We start from the raw sequence: 21,722 nt of genomic DNA, 5'->3' as shown, positions 1-21,722 counted from the left end.
GCCCACGCATGGCTGCGCCTCTGCCCAGTCATATGAAATCCATAGATTAAGGCCTAATGAATGTATTTCAATTGACTGATAGATAGCATCTTCATCAACATGTCACCATGATTCTGTGAGTTCTACGGTAACTGTGGACCATGTCAACGTCGACATTAGAACTGCTCTGAAGAAACAATCCTCCCTTCCACTCCCTCAGCTCCACTTTGAATAGGATCAGATAAGAAAAAAAGGGCAGTGACAGAATTAACATGATTGCCTTGTAGCACATTCAGAGCATATTTCAAATCTGCTCGTACTTTGAGCCTCAGGTGAGAAATAAAGAGTCAACGATGAGAATAATACATTGTCTTCCATTTGTTATAGAGTTGTAGTCATGATAAGGCCCGACGCTCTCGAGGCCCGTCTCCCACTGTAACGCAGTAGGAGCCACCAGCAGTGGGCAGCGTTGAGTCACCAGGCATTGCCTTACATGCTAAACCAGTGGGTTTTATTTCTGTTATCTAGGTCAACTTATTCCAATTTATTTGTATCCACTTATCCAAAGTGTAGAGGGTTTGAAAAGAGGGTCAAACCCAAATAGAGAACGGGGATAGTCACCTAACAGGTAGCCTATTTCTGAAACGCACTGCAAGTACAACAGGCTACGGTATTGGACTGATTATGTCACAACACACAGGAAGCGCGTCAGGTAATGGACAATGTCAGCGCCTACTGTTGAAATGAGTGACTGAAGCATTTCATACAGTGTGACAGAGAGGAAGGGCGTTGACCTGTGTTTGTGCACGATTGCGTTGAACGCCAGGCCGTCTCTCCAGCTGGTGGTGAAGTTGTGAACGTTGACGTTGGGGTACCTGCAGGGACAAGGTCACAGCTCATTCATCAACGACACAGTACCTAGGTTATTTTGATGTTGACAAACCCGAGATCTTGGGACGATAAGGTTCCATATGCAAAAATATGATTCTGAGATAATTGGCTTTAAATCTCTGAACCGTAATTGGTTTGAATGGTGACAAATGTTTCTTGTATTCTTTTGAACTGAACATGAATTGTGGTAGTTCGAGTACTATATAAAGTGGACAACACTGAACAAAACAAGGCTATGTCAATATCTACATTTTGAACATTATAGTCCCAAGCTCTCGAAACCCAACGTTCTTCAAATCTCTAATCATTTCACATTTCATTTCTATCATACTGAACATTGCTTGCACATCCTTGAACATTGAACATGTCTCGCTCCCCCCTCTCACTCTCCCCAGTTTCTCTCCCCCTTCTCACCCAGCGGTCTTCATCTGGCACCAGAGAAGCAGGGCCTCTTTGGCAGACTTCTTCTCCTTGTTATCCTCAGTCTCCACACTGATGTCCTGGATCTGTTAGCAGAGCAGAGTACCCTCAGACACACTGCCTACTTAACACTTCAGCCAGCTCTCTCTCTCTGGGTAATTAAGACTTCACTGAAATCAGTCTTACATGCAGCTTTGTATTTGGATTGTGATTTATCATCAAACCTATCAGTCAAACAATAGAGCAGAGATTAGGGCCGATTCATTTGATGTTTTTTTTGTAATTATGTCATTTAAAAAAAAAGGAGAAGAAAAAAATTTTACGCTGAAATATCATTCGAATATTTACATAATCTGAAACCACAGTCGTCCCAGAATACCACAGAATGGTGGTTTAGTTACGTTTCTTAGGGTCCCCATTAACTCCACATAAACTGTACAAATACATGACAAAGTACGGAACAGTAAGACAAAACATACGATTCCGTTAAATTAAACAGAGTAATAAAGGAAAGACACTAAGAGACAACAAAAATACGATTTACACATTATTCATATACAGTTGAAGTCGGAAGTTTACATACACCTCAGCCAAATACATTTAAACTCAGTTTTACACAATTCCTGATATTTAATCCTAGTAAAAATTCTCTGTCTTTGGTCAGTTAGGATCACCACTATATTTTAAGAATGTGAAATGTCAGAAAAATAGTAGAGAGAATAATTTATTTCAGCTTTTATTTCTTTCATCACATTCCCAGTGGGTCAGAAGTTTGCATACACTCAATTAGTATTTGGTAGCATTGCCTTTAAATTGTTTAACTTGGGTCAAACGTTTCGGGTAGCCTTCCACAAGCTTCCCACAATAAATTGGGTGAATTTTGGCCCATTCCTCCTGACAGAGCTGGGGTAACTGAGTCAGGTTTGTAGGCCTCCTTGCTCGCACATGCTTTTTCAGTTCTGCCCACAAACTTTCCATGGGATTGAGGTCAGGGCTTTGTGATGGCCACTCCAATACCTTGACTTTGTTGACCTTAAGCAATTTTCCCACAACTTTGGAAGTATGCTTGGGGTCATTGTCCATTTGGAAGACCCATTTGCAACCAAGCTTTAACTTCCTGACTGATGTCTTGAGATGTTGCTTCAATATTTCCAGATAATTTTCCTGCCTCATGATGCCGTCTATTTTGTGAAGTGCACCACTCCCTCCTGCAGCAAAGCACCCCCACAACATGATGCTGCCCCCCCCCGTGCTTCACGGTTGGGATGGTGTTCTTTGTCTTGCAAGCCTCCCCCTTTTTCCTCCAAACATAACGATGGTCATTATGGCCAAAAAGTTTTATTTTTGTTTCAGCAGACCAGAGGACATTTCTCCAAAAAGTACAGTCTTTGTCCCCATGTGCAGTTGCAAACCGTAGTCTGGCTTTTTTTATGGCAGTTTTGGAGCACTGGATTCTTCCTTGATGAGCGGACTTTCAGGTTATGTTGATATAGGACTCGTTTTACTGTGGAAATAAATACTTGTGTACCTGTTTCCTCCAGCATCTTCACAAGGCCCTTTGCTGTTGTTCTGGGATTGATTTGCACTTTTCGCACACCCAAGTACGTCCATCTCTAGGAGACAGAACGCGTCTCCTTCCTGAGCGGTATGACGGCTGCGTGGTCCCATGGTGTTTATACTTGCGTACTATTGTTTGTACAGATGAACATGGTACTTTCAGGTGTTTGGAAATTGCTCCCAAGGATGAACCAGATTTGTGGAGGTCTACAATATTTTTTCTGAGGTCTTGTCTGATTTCTTTTGATTTTCCCATGATGTCAAGCAAAGAGGCACTGAGTTTGAAGATTGACTCAAATTATGTCAATTAGCCTATTGGAGGTGTACCTGTATTTCAAGGCCTATCAGAAGCTTCTAAAGCCATGACATAATTTTCTGGAATTTTCCAAGCTGTCAACTTAGTGTATGTAAACTTCTGACCCACTGGAATTGTGATAGTGAATTATAAGTGAAATAATCTGTCTGTAAACAATTATTGGAAAAATTACTTTTGTCATGCACAAAGTAGATGTCCTAACCGACTTGCCAAAACTATAGTTTGTTAACAAGACAGTGGTTTAAAAATGAGTTTTAATGACTCCAACTGTATACATATTCATATTTTCAGTACAGTTAAATTAGATCTTTAGATAGAGGAGAGACACTGTGTTCAGCAGTTTTTTTTAAGTTAAACTTGCTTTTTGCCTGAGTGACCCTTGGTGGCAGAGCATTCTATAACAGGTGGGGTTGAGGAATAGGACAGGACTGGGCAGGGTGAACCAGGTGGGGGTGAGGAATAGGACAGGACTGGGCAGGGTGGGGTGAACCAGGTGGGGTTGAGGAATAGGACAGGACTGGGCAGGGTGGGGTGACCCAGGTGGGGGTGAAGAATAGGACAGGACTGGGCAGGGTGAACCAGGTGGGGTTGAAGAATAGGACAGGACTGGGCAGGGTGGGGTGACCCATGTGGGGGTGAAGAATAGGACAGGACTGGGCAGGGTGACCCAGGTGGGGGTGAGGAATAGGACAGGACTGGGCAGGGTGACCCAGGTGGGGGTGAGGAATAGGACAGGACTGGGCAGGGTGACCCAGGTGGGGGTGAGGAATAGGACAGGACTGGGCAGGGTGACCCAGATGGGGGTGAGGAATAGGACAGGACTGGGCAGGGTGACCCAGATGGGGGTGAGGAATAGGACAGGACTGGGCAGGGTGACCCAGGTGGGGGTGAGGAATAGGACAGGACTGGGCAGGGTGACCCAGGTGGGGGTGAGGAATAGGACAGGACTGGGCAGGGTGAACCAGGTGGGGTTGAGGAACATGATAGGACTAGGAAGAGTGGTGTAGGTGAGGAACATGATAGGTCTAGGAAGAGTGGTGTAGGTGAGGAACATGATAGGACTAGGAAGAGTGGTGTAGGTGAGGAACATGATAGGACTAGGAAGAGTGGTGTAGGTGAGGAACATGATAAGAGTAGGAAGAGTGGTGTAGGTGAGGAACATGATAGGACTAGGAAGAGTGGTGTAGGTGAGGAACATGATAGGACTAGGAAGAGTGGTGTAGGTGAGGAACAGGGCAGTACTGGCTGGGGGGTAATATTCACATGCACCCTCTACTCTCTAGAAAGGCATATAGAAAGGCATTGTATAGAACATTACGAGGATTCACATGGTACCTGGAAGCGGAGGATGATGGTCCAGATGAGACCTAGGGTGAGGCGGTGGTTCCCATCCACAATGTCGTGAGAGCCCATGTTCTCCAGGTGGACCTTCTGCTCCTTGAGGAACTGCAGGGCCTTGTCCACATTCTCCAGGCAGTGGATACGCATACGCCCCTTGGTGGGCTTCGGCTGGAGAGAGACGGGAGAGAGTCAGATTGTGTGAGAGAGTGCTGGAAAGAGAAAGATAATTGAGAGGGAGAGGAAGGGCGTACAGGAATGGAGACAGATTTCATGTTAAGCAGGGTGGAGGGCTCAAAGGAGGAAAAGAATGAAGGAATGAGAGAGGGGTTTGTTCAGGACCAACAAGGTGAGTGATGGGTCAGGGTCGGGAGTCAGCAGGACAGAGGGAGTGTGAGTTACTGACCAGCTGTTCTCCTGACAGCACCTCCAGCAGGCGGATGAGCATGCGTCCATCTCTCAGGTCCGTGTACAGGTCCCCGATGCGGCACGTCACACGGCCCAGGTGAGAGTTCACCCACTTAGTGAAGGTTTTCTTCTGCACCGCTTCGCGCTCATCTGGAGAGGAGAGCAGAGGGGAAAGGTGGGTTACAGCGAGGGTAAACCAATCGTAAGCCAGCTCATAGTGACTGGGAAGCAAGTGGGAAGTCATTCATTGCTTTGTAATAACCTACGTCCAATACTGTCAGGAAAACACATAGAGGATGCAATTTATCGCAAGACAAACACTGACGTAGTCGTATAAGGCCATTGAAAAGCCTGAATCATCCCTCGGACTGAGACTGATGACAGGGTCAGTAACTCATGGGGACCTGAGCTCCGGTATGCAGCACTTCATTTCACAGATGAGCTATGCCATTAGGTCATTGGGATCGTTGAGTTGACAAACAGCTTTAGCAGAAGGTTCTTTAGGCTCCTAAAGTGACCGGGCTGCTGACGCGGCCTCCGCCAGTCGTCTGGGAGAACCTGGATGGGAGACCGGCCTTCAATAGCCACGCTAACGGCTTACAGTGATGCTAAAAACAAACACGCGCCCTGGGTGAAGGAGGGTCAAGGAAGACGGGATGAAATGCGTTGGGTTTAAAAAAGGAGAACGCGTCACCATAACGTTCCGGGGAAGATAAAGGTGACACCATGAAGCAGTGGCAGAGATATGGAACAGAGGCGTAAGACTGAACCTGCCTCCAAAACAATGTGACCTCAATTCTAGGTCACATGGTCTGTGTGAGCTAGATCTAGTCTAGGGCAGAAAATATCATTACAGTCTAGTAGCCATGGGACCCCACACATGTAATAAACAAGGCAACGCCCCCCCCCGGGTCAACAGATATTGCGTGTGACTAACAATTTTGAGTTAATTACTATAGCTCCCGCCTTGGGCCGATCATTGCAAATAAATGCAGGGTCTCTATGGAAAGATGCATAATTCACCCAAGTTTCATCAAAATTGGGCCAGCTGTGTCTGAGATATCGCTGGTGACTTATGTAAGAAATGAACAGACGGAGACAGATCCACAATCCCTTTTCCGATTTCATCATGGGACACAATTAACTGTCCCAAAAAATTCACTATAAAATGTAGATAAAATCAGATGAGCTATCCTGCGGCTGCGAGGTACATTTTTTTTTTAAATCAGATGATTTCTGAAGCGGTGTGAAATTGACTGTAGTAATTAAGGTAAAGATTAAAGCCTCTTCAAATCCTAACAGGAAAAAAAGTAATGGCTTCACAAGCTTAAAATTCTCCATGTATAAAAACCAAAGCCACGCTGCTGCGTTTCCTGTTGTTACGGAAAGCGTCCCACCATCAACCAAGACCCAGTGAAATGGATCTCCATGTGAGAGAGAATTTGTGTGAGATACAGAGGGGAAGGCTCCTGGTGAGATGTCCCCCGTGTGATATACGCTACACTCCCCATGTAAATGGACTATGTTCCTTGTGACCTAGGATCAGGTTGTCTGGCAGAAAATCTCTCCTCAAGGCAAAGTTACGTCACATTGTGACTAGGGGCTAAATGACTAGGAAGCCAGTTCTCCATCTGGCCAGGACGCTACCCTGCTGTCTCACGCCTGACCCACCCCTGGAGCAGCAGGTCCATTAGGCTGAGCCGTGCCCCACCTGGGTCTAGGCTAACAGCTCCCTACACTGGGGCGAGGGACAGAGATAGGCAGCACGTCGCCTGGCCAGTGGCCTGCTGGTGCCCTGCCCGATGACAGGCACAGCGACCGGGCCAGGGAGCAGCTGGCTGCATGGCAGAGCGATGGTAATCCTGAGCTGATTTATGGCAGTACTTGAAGGATTAGGTGGCCACTTTACAAGGTTTAAGGAAGCCCCCCCCCATCCCTGCTGAGGATCCTTTCAATCAAACGCTAATGGGTTTTTTCAGGAGAGGAGGGTGGCGGCGGGAGGGAGGGACATTGACAGGCAGGCAGAGAGGGCCAGCAGCAGGTCACTCCGAGATGACAGCCTGCAGACTTGCCAGCTCCCTTTGGGTGACACTAGGATGGAGTGAGGCATGGATGTACCCTTTTAGGGAAGGAGACGAGTTTTCAACTTGAAACGCTCTACATGTATTCATCAAATACCATCTCAGAGAGTCTGGCTGTGGCAGCTGTTTCATTTATGTAGGGTATAAGAGGAGGTTGGCATAATGAGTTAGGCCTGGCTAACTCCATAAACATGACTCTACACTCTTACAAACTTCAAAAAGACCACATGTCAAATATTACAAACGTATCTTTTAAACCATGTCATAGTAGATACATAATTAATATGCCCAAAGGCTCTACTGTAGAGTAAGCTCCTCGCCAGTCTAAGCAGCAGTCTATTGTTGGATGAAATTGTTGGGTTCTACAGTAAGCAGGATTACTTCTGATGAGACGGACTGAGGTTTGCTCTCATCAGACCAGATACAGGAAAGCCCAAGCGATAATGGCAGACCATTAAATCTAACGGAACCCCTATTTAAACGAGCACGTCCCATGACGACATGCTCAACGTCTTATCTGAGGGGGAGAGCTTAGTAAGAAACCAGTTCAGCGAGTTGCCGCCCTGAAGCCACGCATGACAAAACGCAACTAAAACGTTGACTGTCCCAGGTCAACTTGAGCCCAGGACACCAAATAAAAAAATGGACCCATTCTGGAATATATCTCTCTATTTTTCTTTCACTACAAAGTAATAACCAAAAATCCCCAGCGTGACCACACTGCCCTTCTGGTTGTTGATGAGGAAATCTGCTCCAGCTCACCCCAAATAAATTCCCCTAAACCCCTCTGAGCTTGACCTGTGACCCCTGTGAAGCAGCTCTGACCTCCCCTGTACCCCTCTACTACACCTGACAAGGACTGAAATGTTACTTCTCCCTCTAGAAACACGGCTAGGGGGTACAGGGGACGCGCTGCAGTATGTCACTGTTTGACGGGCTGGGATTATAATGAGATGTTTGACGTCCATAAATTGTTAAACATGAGATAAAGAGCGCAATTAACAAATAAATGGAATTCCATGGCTGTGAATCTGGCTGCTCATGCAACAGAACACTTGCTCAAGTATTCTGGGACTTGGGAAGAGATCTTCGGGAGGCTCGTGTGTGTGTGTGCTCGCGCGCATGCTTGCGTGTGAGTGTGTGTGTGACCAGAACCAGTGGTTGTTATCTAGCACAAAAAGGAGAGGATAACCTCCCCCTCCTGGACTGAGTCTGTGCCTGGATCCTGGCAAACTTGACAGCTTCAGGGTCCCGGGCCAAGCCTGGCTGGAGTGGAGCAGACAGACAGTGGCCTTCACTTCACCTCAGTACATGATGATCGGCTGTTCCAAGTGCCATTCCTATAAATCCCCATGATGCGTGTTGATAGAACAAACAATCCACAGCTCAGAAGGTGAAAACTTGAAATGGTGGAAAATTATGTACTCTGTAGAGATCTAAACAAGGTCACTGTGAAATACAACTATCAGGTGGGGGCCGAAAACACTCGGAGTCGGAGCACAGAGCGAGAGAAGGGCCACGTGTGCAATGCAGTGCCAGCGGTGACCTGTTTCATCAGGATAGGGCTGCTTTGCAATGCAAAATGGTGTGTAGCTGTCAACAGCTAGAAACTGGGCACAGTACTATACACACACTCAAAGGGAACAAAAACCTAATCACCTCCAAACAAAGTGAGGAAGAGCCTTTCTTCACATTTCTATTTTGTTGGTATTTCACCCCCCTTTTCTCCCCAATTTCGATCTTGTTTAAATCAGACTGCAGGTGCCCGGCCAGCCACAAGGAGTCGCTAGAGCGCGATGAGTCAAGTTAAGCCCCCCCCCCGGCCAAACCCTCCCCTAACGACACTGGGCCAATTGTGCGCCGCCTTATGGAATTCCCGGTCACAGCCGGATGTGACACAGCCTGGGATCGAACCTGGGTCTGTAGTGACGCCTCAAGCACTGCGATGAAGTGCCTTAGACCACTTTCACAATTTAATTATTCACAGGAGTGTTCCAGTTGAATGGCCATCATAAATGAATATGTTCCATGGTCTGGGTGGATAATATATTACTGTCTAACTGTGATACTGATACATTAAGTCATATCCAAAACAGCTAAAACATACTAAAGGTGCTGCCCAGAGGTGTGCTGCAGTAGAGTGGTAACAGAATGTTAGAAAGTGTTCTAGAAAGAAGGAAATGAAAAACATGAATCATTCCAGCCAACAGCCTCTCTCAGGGGGATGGGTCAGAAACAACAACTGTCTGATTAACAAAACACAGAGGTTGGCCACTCCATCTGGACTCACTACACTGCAGGCCAGTTAATGTAAATAGTCGGGTGGCCATTTGATTAATTGTTCAGCAGTCTTATGACTTGGGGGTAGAAGCTGTTAAGGAGCCTTTTGGTCCTAGACTTGGCGCTCTGGTACCGCGTGCTGTGTGGTAGCAGAGAAAACAGTCTATGACTTGGGTGACTGGAGTCTCCAGTATTTATGCTGCAATAGTTATGTGTTCACCGGACGTGCTACCTGTCCCAGACCTGCTGTTTTCAACTCTCTAGAGACAGCAGGAGCGGTAGAGATACTCTGAATGATCGGCTATGAAAAGCCAACTGACATTTACTCTTGAGGTGCTGACCTGTTGCACCCTCTACAACCACTGTGATTATTATCTGACCCTGCTGATCATCTATGAATGTTTGAACATCTTGGCCATGTTCTGTTATTATCTCTACCCGGCACAGCCAGAAGAGGACTGGCCACCCCTCATAGCCTGGTTCTTCTCTAGGTTTCTTCTTAGGTTCCGGCCTTTCTAGGGAGTTTTTCCTAGCCACCGTGCTTCTACACCTGCATTGCTTGCTGTTTGGGGTTTTAGGCTGGGTTTCTGTACAGCACTTTGTGACATCAGCTGATGTAAGAAGGGCTTTATAAATAAATTGGATTGATTGTGACAATTTTATGGGCTTTCCTCTGACACTGCCTAGTATATAGGTCCTGGATGGCAGGAGGCTTGGCCGCAGTGATGTGCTGGGCCGTATGCACTACCCTCTGTAGCACCTTACGGTCAGATGCTGAGCAGTTGCCATACTAGGCGGTGATGCAACCGGCCAGGATGCTCTCGATGGTGCAGCTGTAGAACTTTTTGAGGATCTGGGGACCCATGCCAAATCTTTTCAGTCACCTGAGGGGGAAAATTGCAGTGACTGAAATTGCATGCCCTCTTTTTGTACTGTGGCGATGGGTCAAATTTGCAAGCTCTTGCATAATATGCGGGGAATTAAAAAATAAAAATGCGATCGCAGAATCCTGGACGGACTGAGTAGGTTCTTGTCAAGGCTCTATACTGAATGACGCGAGGCCGTTGCTGTTGTGAAAGGAAATTGCACCTTTTCCTGCGTTACAGACTTTGCAATAAACAAGCTGAAGGGACAACGACAGAAATAATGTTTCATCATCACCATCTCCCAACAAACATAGTGTTCCTCCAAGGAGCTCATAACTGTGGAAAGAAAATGGCAGTGGCAGCCACACCCTTCAGCTAGATTGCAGAGACAGATAGACAGTAACAAAATTAGTGTCTCGTGAGCACATCCCCCTAAAAACAAAACAAAAAAGTAGTGGTAAAATCATCTCTATAGTTGAATGACTATTCAGCCAGAAAAACAATGACAAGGATGAGTAACAGGAGTGTGATACATTTGGGATTGAATCTGGGTAAAAAGCATTAGAAATGCTAGTCATCACGTCCACTGCCTCCTCATCTCCCGGGGCACCAGAAGCAAAGACACAGGAATGACAGACTGAGACATGTCCACGGCTACACATCAGTCCAAAAACCCTCCGGCTGCTATAACTCACTCTAATTCAGGTGTGAATAATGACAGTTCGAGGTGACATTTTTCAGCCGCAAAAGCATTTTCTTCCCTCTCCTTTTTTTTTACCCTTGAGAAGCCCCTGGCTTAGGTGAATGAGTGTTGGATTTCATAGGCTTGTGTAACAATGGAGGTATAACTTACTCTCCTGCTCGGTCTCTCCCCGTCTTTTGCGTGTCTGAAGGCTTGACAAAGATTGAGAGGAGTAGGACAGTGGGCTCCCGAGTGGCGCAGCGCAGCACTACAGACCCTGGTTCGATTCTAGGCTGTATCACAACCGGCCATGATTGGGAGTCTCATAGGGCGGCGCACAATTGGCCCAGCGTCGTCTGGATTAGGGTTTGGCCGGGGTAGGCCGTCATTGTAAATAAGAATATGTTCTTAACTGACTTGCCGAGTTAAATGAAGGTTAAATAAAAATAAAAAAGATAGGCTTGGCCGTGTGTTTGTCAGTCAGACAGTCAGCAGAAGCCCATGAAAACACACAGATCAAATATCTGCGGCTTAAGGACGATTATGGCACACAAACACATGGACAAGCATTTGTGAGTGCACTTACACACGTATGCATCTATGCACAAACACAGAACTTGAATGGAATAGAAAAACAGTCACAGACCCACCCTTGTACTCAGTGGTGTAAAGTGGTGTACTTAAGTAAAAATACTTTAAAGTACTAAAGTCTTTTTGGGGGGTATTTGTACTTTACTATTCATATTTTCAACTACTTTTACTTCATTACGTTCCTTAAGAAAACATCCCTGGTCATCCCTACCTCCTCACATCTGGTGGACTCACTAAACAGAGAACATCCCTGGTCATCCCTACTGCCTCTGATCTGGAGGACTCACTAAACAGAGAACATCCCTGGTCATCCCTACTGCCTCTGATCTGGAGGACTCACTAAACAGAGAACATCCCTGGTCATCCCTACTGCCTCTGATCTGGAGGACTCACTAAACACGCTTCATTTCTAAATGATGTCTGAATGTTGGAGCGCTGGTGGCTTTCCGTACATTAAAAAAAACAAGAAAATGGTTCCATCTGGTTTGCTTAATATAAGGAATTTGAAATTATTTAAACTTGTACTTTTGATACTTAGGTATATTTTAAACCAAATACTTTTTAGACTTCCACTCAAGTAGAATTTTACTGGGTAACTTTTACTTTCACTTGAGTAATTTTCTATTAAAAAGGTATCTTTACCTTTCCTCAAGCATAACAGTTTGGTACTTTTCCCACCACTGTTTGTACTTAACCAAACCCCAGTGTTCTCTGAATAGAACCAGGAGTCAAAGAAACTCCTCTGAACTCAGGTGATAAGTCACCCAACGACTTAATCAAACCAACCTATCACACAGACACATACGATTGATATCCTGAAGAGCACTTAAGAGAATCTGAAAAGTCACATTAACATTAGAAACAGAAAGACTTATCTCCCGACACTATCCCGACTCAAGGAAACAGATGAGGTTGAGTAGATACTAGCTGTACTGGGAGACTTGGAGTCAGGAAGAGAGAGGTCCTTCTCAAGGCCAAGCCACAAGGTTCCTAACCCTCACTGTTGTCATGGACACACACACACACTTCCTAATGACTCAAGGTAAACACCGATAGGATGGAAATATATGGCAGTACACCACAATAATGGCTCTATGGCTTAAACAGTTCAGAGATGTCAGAAAATACAATTTTCTCCTCATAGGACGCCACAGTCTCACTGACAGTGCGTTTTTTTGTCATGGGTCTTTGTGAAAACATTGCCATGTCACATACCCCCCACCTCCTCTGGGGATCATACCTGCCCTGGCGCTCCCAAAAAACAAACCACTAGTAACAGCCGCTTCACTCTCGCTGCTGCTTCTCTCTCACACAACAAGTGCCAGACAATAGCGTGTGGTTTTCCCCTCATAGCTGAGCGTGCGGTTACCTTTCCAGAGGTAAGCCAGGGCGCTGCAGAGGGAGCCTGGTCAATGAGCCACCTGAGGTGGATTACACTGCTGGGAGGGAGGGTGAAGGGGGGGGCACATTCCTCCTGATGCTGGTCATGTTGGGACAGCACCCAGCCCTGCGGAGGAGGTGGTAACAGGGTGCTAACAGAAACCAGGCTCAACCCTCCCTGTCCCACGTCTCCTAATAGCAGACCCAGTCAGGAGGATACACACATCTCTGCTGTGTTTGCTCATCATACACAAGCACTTCATCAGCTGTGTAAAATGATTACACTTAAAAGCATAGTGTATTAGAACGAACTATACCACTGTCCTGTCTTAATGACTCAAAATCATCTGTATTCAAAGTGTATGGTATTCACACACACTATAAAGTGTGTATGGTATTCACACACATTATAAATTGTGTATGGTATTCATATGCATTATAAAGTGTGTATGGTATTCATATGCATTATAAAGTGTGTATGTAAACTGAATGTACAAAACATTAAGAACACCTTCATTTTGAGTTACACGTACACAGATTTGCAGATGTTGTCGAATGTGCAGTGAAAATGTTGTGTTTCTAGCACAAACAGTGCAGTAATACTTGGTCTGTGGTTGGACGTACTGCCAAATTCTCTAAAACGATTTTGGAGGCGGCTTACGGTAGAGAAATTAACATTCAACTCTCTGGCAACAGCTCTGGTGGATATTCCTGCAGTCAGCATGCCAATTGCACGCTCCCTCAAAACTTGAGACATCTGTGGCATTGTGTTGTGTGACAAAACTGTACATTTTAGAGTGGCCTTTTATTGTCCCCTGCACAAGGTGCACATGTGTAATGACCATGCTGTTTAACCTGTTTAGGATAGGGGGCAGTATTTTCACAGCCGGATAAAAAAAACGTACCCGATTTAATCTGGTTATTACTCCTGCCCAGAAACTACAATATGCATATAATTGTTTGATTTGGATAGAAAACACCCTAAAGTTTCTAAAACTGTTTGAATGGTGTCTGTGAGTATAACAGAACTCATATGGCAGGCCAAAACCTGAGAAGAGTCCATACAGGAAGTGCCCTCTCTGACCATTTCTTGGCCTTCTATAGCCTCTTTATCGAAAATAGAGGATCTCTGCCATAACGTGACATTTTCTAAGGCTCCCATAGGCTCTCAGAAGGCGCCAGAACGGGGAATGATGACTCTGCAGTCCCTGGGCGAAAAACAGTAGGGGTTTTGGAAAGTGGTCGTTCTGAGAACAATGACAAGGGTCCGCGCGTGCATGTGAAGACTCCATTTTCTATTTTCAGTGTTTGAACGAAAACAAGGTCTCTCGGTCGGAATATTATCGCTATTTTACGAGAAAAATCGCATAAAAATTGATCTTAAACAGTGTTTGACATGCTTCGAAGTACGGTAATGGAATATTTTGATTTTTTTTTGTCACGATACGCGCCGGCGCGTCACCCTTCGGATAGTGTCTTGAACGCAAGAACAAAACGCAGCTATTTGGATATAACTATGGATTATTTGGAACCAAAACAACATTGGGTGTTGAAGTAGAAGTCCTGGGAGTGCATTCTGACAAAGAACAGCAAAGGTAATCCAATTTTTCTTATAGTAAATCTGAGTTTGGTGAGTGCCAAACTTGGTGGGTATCAAAATAGCTAGCCATGATGAGTGCCAAACTTGGTGGGTGTCAAAATAGCTAGCCATGATGGCCGGGCTATCTACTCAGAATATTGCAAAATGTGCTTTCACCGAAAAGCTATTTTAAAAATCAGACACCGCGATTGCATAAAGGAGTTCTGTATCTATAATTCTTAAAATAATTGTTATGTTTTTTGTCAACGTTTATCGTGAGTAATTTAGTAAATTCACCGGAAGTTTTCGGTGGGTATGCTAGTTCTGAACGTCACGTGCGAATGTAAAAAGCTGGTTTTTGATATAAATATTTACTTGATTGAACAAAACATGCATGTATTGTATAACATAATGTCCTAGGAGTGTCATCTGATGAAGATCAAAGGTTAGTGCTGCATTTAGCTGTGGTTTTGGTTTTTGTGACATATGCTAGCCTGAAAAATGGGTGTGTGATTATTTCTGGCTGGGTACTCTCCTGACATAATCTAATGTTTTGCTTTCGTTGTAAAGCCTTTTTGAAATCTAACAATGTGGTTAGATAAAGGAGAGTCTTGTCTTTAACATGGTGTAAAATAGTCATATGTTTGAAAAATTGACGTTTTTGGATTTTTGAGGTGTTTGTAATTCGCGCCACGCTCTATCATTGGATATTGGCGAGGCGTTCCGCTAGCGGAACATCTAGATGTAAGAGGTTAATCAGCTTCTTGATATGCCACACCTGTCAGGTGGATGGATTATCTTGGCAAAGGAGAAATGCTCTCTAACAGGGATGTAAATAAATTTGTGCACAAAATGAGAGAAATAAGCTTTTTGTACGTATGGAACATTTCTGGAATATTTTATTTCAGCTCACGAAACATGGAACCAACACTTTACATGTTGTGTTTATTTTTGTTCAGTGTATTTACACTGAGTAAATAAACTTAACACCTGCTCTTTCCACGATAGACTGACCAGGTTAAAGCTATGATCCCTTATTGATGTCACTTGTTAAACCCACTTCAATCAGAGTAGATGAAGGGGAGGAGAAGGGTTAAAGAAGGATGTTTAAGCCTTGAGACAATTGAGACATGGATTGTGTATGTGAGGGTGAACGGGCAAGACAAAAGAGTCTTACGGGGTATGGTAGTAGGTGCCAGTCGCACCAGTTTGGTGTCAAGAACTGCAACATTGCTGGGTTTTTCACACTCAACAGTTTCCTGTGTGTATCGAGAATGGTCCACCACCCAAAGGACATCCAGCCAACTTGACAACTGTGGGAAGCATTGGAGTCAGCTTGGGCCAGCATCCCTGTGGGATGCTTTCAACACCTTGTAGAGTCCATGCCCGGATGAATTGAGGCTGTTCTGTGGGGGAAAATGGGGGGGGAGGTGGATGCAACTCAATATTAGGAAGGTGTTCCTAATGTTTCGTATACTCAGTGTACTGCAAAATTGTCTAGGAGCTAGAAACAGCGCTACCTTGTTAATCAGCGCCATCTCGTCATACAAAAACTACATTCTTGAGTCCGACCTGCTACCCTCCAATTCAACCCCAACAACATCTGATGCTCTGTGCTGAAACACTGATAAGAACGGTGATCTGAAGGTAATCCAGGCAGAAATGCAGCCAGTGTTAATCTTGTCTCTGTGAGGCCCATGCAGGCTTAGCCTGGGCTTGACACTTCAGGTCAGATGGGCAGATAGTGAACCTCCCTGGCAGGTAGCTACAGTAGATGGCATTGTAACATGTATTTAATTTTTTTATTTCACCTTTATTTGACCAGGTAGGCTAGTTGAGAACTAGTTCTCGTTTACACCTGCGACCTGGCCAAGAAAAAGCGTAGCAATTCGACACATACAACAACAATGTAGTCTACATAACATACAGTTTGACCCCTTTGAGTATGCCATGACCTTTCACTACTGTATGTCATCTACTGCCAGAGCAATGGTGGAAGGGGGAAATAATGACAAGCCGTGACAAGGACAGTTGACGTTTATAGATGAGGGCAACAGGTCCTTTGACGGCTTGTTGAGGAAGTGGGTCCACTTGAAAACATGATGCTTGACTGCACTGATATGGTATATCATTTAAAGAGAGAAGTTCCCTGCCCCCTGGTTCCTTGGCATGGAACATGAAGCGGTCTCTCTTTAGGAACGCCTTCGTTTGGCTTCGTGGCGAATTACATGCTGGGTCTGGATGCTTGACAGCAGCTCTACTAACTAACTGATCTCTAGCATCTTCATCAAGGGCATAAACTTCAGGGTCTGCTATTATCATGACTGTCTAAGATGGTGTCATTTCAAAAATGTCTTCACACCATATTGACAGCAAACTTGATGCACTGTATACACAACACGCTCTGTGTGTCAGAACAGTCCTTTAGCCCTGTGCCAGTAGTGATGCTTATGTCACGTCTACCAGAGACAGAGAGATGATTGATGTGTTTTTTTTGCCCTTGTGCCTCTAATTGAACATGTCCACCTTTGCTCCTTCATACAGTATCCTGCTGTTTTCTACAGTCTGCTCCACGTCATGGCTTATCAGTTCTAGTCTCTCCAGTCTGTCAGTCATGCAGCGGCAGGTGCAGTAGACCATATAGTGGTACAGTCCTGTGCCAGGTATCTCTGCTGACTGATGTGGTGCTCCAGACCTGGCACCTCTCACCACTTCATGGCTCCCACAGGGCTAACTTGAGGACAGGACACAGAATGGGCTTTGGCCAGAGGGAGACGTAGGATTACTAACGTGGAGCAATAGATATCTAGACACAATAGATATTAGGAGCATTCCATCAGAACTGAACACATCCTGTGTGTATGTATTTCCTGGGTACTGTTTTCCTCCTACCACTGACCAGTGCTCTCTGCAGATGAATTGGTTCACAACATTCCCCACCGCACATAATCAAGGGTTTATGAACAAGCATCTGGCCAGGCTGCCTGGTGTTGGCTGTCTGCTAATCATTACTCTTGAGTCCTCCTCTCCTCCTTTCATCTCCCGCTCCTGTCATCTCTTCCCCTCTCCAGTGTTTCAGCTGCAGTCATTTAGCTGTGGCGATGCGCCACGGCAAATTCATTGCCGCCATGCAATTTGTTTTATTTTTCCAATAAGGCTCAATTTGAAAATGCTGGAACAGTCCACATTTACTTTTCCTCCGCAAACAAAACAAGTACTGACTAGAAAACAAATCTGAGAACCCCATGGTAGAATAGTTGTATCTATTTATTTACCTTAGGGCTGTCCCTGACTAAAAACAAATCTTGGTCGACCGAGATTCATCCTGTTCTTTCGACCAATTGATAGTTTGAAATGTTTCAACTTATTTTTTCTATATATAGACAGTGTGTTTGAATAAAATGAACTACATATGCACTGAGCTTGTCTGATTCTGAATCAAGCACCCTGTTTGATTGAATAATTAAGACAAAAATGACTCGAGAAAGTGTGGCCGTCGGTCTCTATCTTTGTTAACCGAACACCACAAGCAGAGCCGCACGTGCGCACTCAAATCGTTTGTTCAATTGTATTCTTCATACTATAAAATACAAAATTCTAAGCAAATCTTATCTGCTAAATGAACTAGTGTTGCCCACAGCCATATGGCATAGCCAGATCAGCACAACTCAAAGTATGCTATTCTGTTCTTCTGAAATATACTACATTTTCTTCATATTGTGCTTCTTTAGACCTGTCTAAAATAAATAAAGGATTTATTGTGAAGGTGTAGGCTATATTACATGGATTTATTAGACTTATTAACATGTAAATGTTCCTAAAGTCAGCATCAGTGGCTTGTAGGCTGTGTGGAAGTCAGGAGACGCTAAATGTGTTTGTTAATTAACGGTCAATTACCGTATTTGCTTGACAATCACTGGCTGACTAAATTTCATGACCGCCACAGCACTACCCCTGACCCTGTAAAGTCTGCCCTCCCTCGTATCACCACCACTGGGCTGCCTGCTTGAGTAACCAGCACCAGCGCCTCCAGTCACCTCATCCTGAGAAAGAAATGAGGAAACTACCAGCATCAATCAGTCAGTCTGCCTTTAGTCACACACTCACCACTGATACAGGATTATTATGGGGATCCTGCCAAGGCCCAAGGGCACTACAAAGGCCCTCACTACCTGACAGCCCTCTCTGAGCCAGACTTATAAATTCAGCTCTAGTACCTAGAGAGAAAGAATCGGTCTATTATTTATGTAGACAGATACGACCACAACATAATGTTACATTGAAGCCATCGGATTGCTAGAGGCTTTCTTCTGGTGGCATTTATTTGAATTTCAATTCTGTTTATTGTAATGATGTTCGGTCAACTCTGAATAAAAAATGTTTACCTTTACTTGTAATCTGCTCTGGATAAGAGTGTAAAGTAAACGGAGCAGAAACGTGATGAATACCTACTGTAGGAAGAGTTTTTATTGGGCCAGGAGTGTGAATGTGTGAGAGGAGTAAGCACTGTGACAATTGGCCTACCGTATGTTGGTTTGTTTATTAGTGTGTGTGCCTGCGCTGCTCGTGAGTAATACCCTCATCAGAAGGACACTATTAGTGCAGTCAGACGCAGCTCCTTCAGCTCTGTAATTGAACGCTGAACTGGGCTTAAGGATCCATTTCTCAGCCAGCTCCCTCAAGCAGCTTCAATACAGCCTGTGATTAGAGTCTAGAGCCAGGGTAATCATTAACACTGGCCCAGCCACCCACACGCAGGAAAGAGACTAGAAAATAAGTTAGTGATAATGAAGAGGCTACGCGTTCTATGGAAAATAATGAATAACGTACGTGGAAGGTGTGTTCCAAGACACGCTAGCGGAGTTGAACTGACCTTCCAAGGAGTTGCATTATTTTCCAGAGAATGCAATGAGCCACAAGTTGACTATCCATTTTATACCATGATCATAACTTAAACACATTGCCGCTAGAAATGTGTTCAGCGTCCACTGAAGTAGCTAGCAAGTTTACTAGATAGTGACAGTAGTTGCCTTGGTAACCAACCAGACTTGCTAGTTTAGCTAACTAAACCAGCAGTCCTAGCTTGATATTATGAAAATCGAATTCAACAAGGCCAATAATGTTTTCAATTCGACTTTTGCTTTCAAAAGCAGCCCGAACATGTAAGAATAAACTCTAGCTACTGAATTCTACCATGCAAATATGCTGTGCATGCTCTAGAATGCCCTTCAAGCCAACCAGAAACTAGTATTCAACAGTGCCATGGTATAAGTAAGGGTAAACGCCGACGTTCAATAGAAAATAAGAATTACCTATGTTTACCTTTGATGTTAAATGGCATTATGCTTATAATTCCAATCATAACTATTTTATTAACATTATTATCATCATCATCATCATCTTAGCCAAATAATATATTCCCAAATGTAAATGGGGTGGAAAAATTCATTATTTTCTAGTTTCTTTCATTGAACTGTTAATTTTATAAAATCTCTCAAACTTGTGAAACTTAAAAAGTTGGAAAAGTCATGTCTCTGAATGTCTCATTGCCTTGTCACATTAATGATGTACTGAATTATTCTTATTTTTTGTATTAAACACTTTTTTTGTTGGGGGGGGGGTCACCTGGTGTTCGATTTGATTTTGTTCATTGTATTCACAGGAATGTCCCTGTATTGATGTGTAATATTGTTATTATTGTTGCAATAAAAAAAATGGAAATAATCAACGCCGCAGCGTAGGTAATGTACAGAACGGAGGCGTTTATCCTGCTTATACCACAGTTGCCAAAGAAAACAATACTAAAGAACACATTTCCTGGAATAAATAAATTAAACATTTGTGATATTTTCATTTTTGTAAGAGAATGCACACTTTCTCATCTTTTGATTGCTAGAGAATATATGGAGGTTCTATATTGGCAACGTTATTGTCCCTTGCTTGCTAGCTAGCCAACTAGCTACGGCTAACACGGTCATGATCTCTGCAGCCAAAATAACAGCAAAGTAGATACATTTGCGTTTGTTCAGCCTGTTTTCTATTGACATTCATTTGGATACAGCCATAACAATGAGTTGATGATGTCCAATTTTGCCTGGAATAGCTAGAAAAGCTTTGCCTTCTCATCAGGACACACGATACTGTTCATTACAAGGAGATCACATTGCATATCAAACGCTAGGCTAGAAGCGAGCTAAATAGTTTGTTGCTAGCAAACCTGCCAGTATGGCAACCGAATTCAAAAATACCAGTTGCTTAAAACAGCTGGTCAAACTAGAAACATGTTGGAAGGATTTCACAGCATAGCGCCCCTCGCGTCATGACTGCAACATAGGTACCGGAGAAATTAATCTCAATCCCTCACGCTATTAGGTCAACAAACGCTCCCCATTGTGTCTAGCTACGTTTTTTCTCCTTGGACCGGCGTTTACAATGTAACCAATTTCGGGTTGTGTGGTTGTTGGCATAGCTTCCAGTACTTTGTAGTAAGTACCGTCTGCATGTGCAGGCGCATATTGCAAGGTGTCACAATATATTTTCCAACTGTCCCGTTATCGGTTTTTATTGTCCATTCTAGAATGCCCTTCTAGCCAATCAGAAAAGAGTATTCAACAATGCTGTGGTATAAAAGGAAGTGATGCACGTTCTAGAATGCCCTCCAAGCCAATTAGAAACAAGTATTCAACAATGAAACCGTATCAATGATTTTATACTACTACAACTGCTCAGATAAAGATTTTGTTTAACAAGTAATATTTTTATTTCTCAAAAAGATAGGTGTAAAAATTATTGCCACCCGTTTTCAATACCTCACCTTGCGAAGATAACGGCACTTGAGCCTTTTTCTAAATGATTTTATGGAGACTGGAAAACACAGGGGTTAAAGCAACAAAAAAAATCCCATGACTGAAACTTAAGGCGATCTCAGATTGATTGTCTAAGGCCAAGTTAACCTCCCTGTTCAAGTAAGAAAGTCATGACTATAATGATTTTAGGAAAAGAGAATAACCAAACAAATCTGACCAACTCCAGTCCCCTTGGTTAGGGGGTCCGGGGTCCTCCTTGGGAAAAAGTTTATGTAAAGGACTGAGAATCTCACTTCTGGTGACTTTTTAAAAAGGACATTCTACTCGCAAATTAATTAAAATAAAATTGACACCATCTAAAATATAATTTCCAGCTCCAGAAATGGCCCCAGTAACATATTGGTCAAATTATGAAGAAAAAAAAAGTACATATTGGACCATCCGTATAGCCTATGCATGGTCTACATTATCAGATGTGCTATCAGCAAGAAGCATTATCACCCGTAGCTCAACTAATGAAGCGAAGTGGCTATAAAATGGACATAGTC

At 44.0% G+C, this 21,722-nt stretch overlaps 1 protein-coding gene across 6 annotated transcripts in view; it reads right to left on the bottom strand.

Annotated features, from left to right (window-relative positions):
- Positions 1-21,722, bottom strand: part of LOC106603118 (spectrin beta chain, non-erythrocytic 1) — a 96,985-nt gene that overhangs the window by 23,171 nt on the left and 52,092 nt on the right. For all 6 annotated transcript variants that reach the window (XM_014196369.2, XM_014196370.2, XM_014196373.2 and 3 more), the window contains 4 exons: positions 4,908-5,059; positions 4,499-4,672; positions 1,285-1,376; positions 774-854 (listed from right to left, as the gene is read on the bottom strand). In XM_014196369.2, the coding sequence (XP_014051844.2) occupies positions 774-854; positions 1,285-1,376; positions 4,499-4,672; positions 4,908-5,059 (499 nt within the window). The remainder of the gene's footprint in view (positions 1-773; positions 855-1,284; positions 1,377-4,498; positions 4,673-4,907; positions 5,060-21,722) is intronic.

This window comes from Salmo salar, chromosome ssa04 (assembly GCF_905237065.1).
Source record: "Salmo salar chromosome ssa04, Ssal_v3.1, whole genome shotgun sequence".
Lineage (NCBI taxonomy): Eukaryota > Metazoa > Chordata > Actinopteri > Salmoniformes > Salmonidae > Salmo > Salmo salar.
This window is presented reverse-complemented; position numbering and strand designations above follow the sequence as displayed.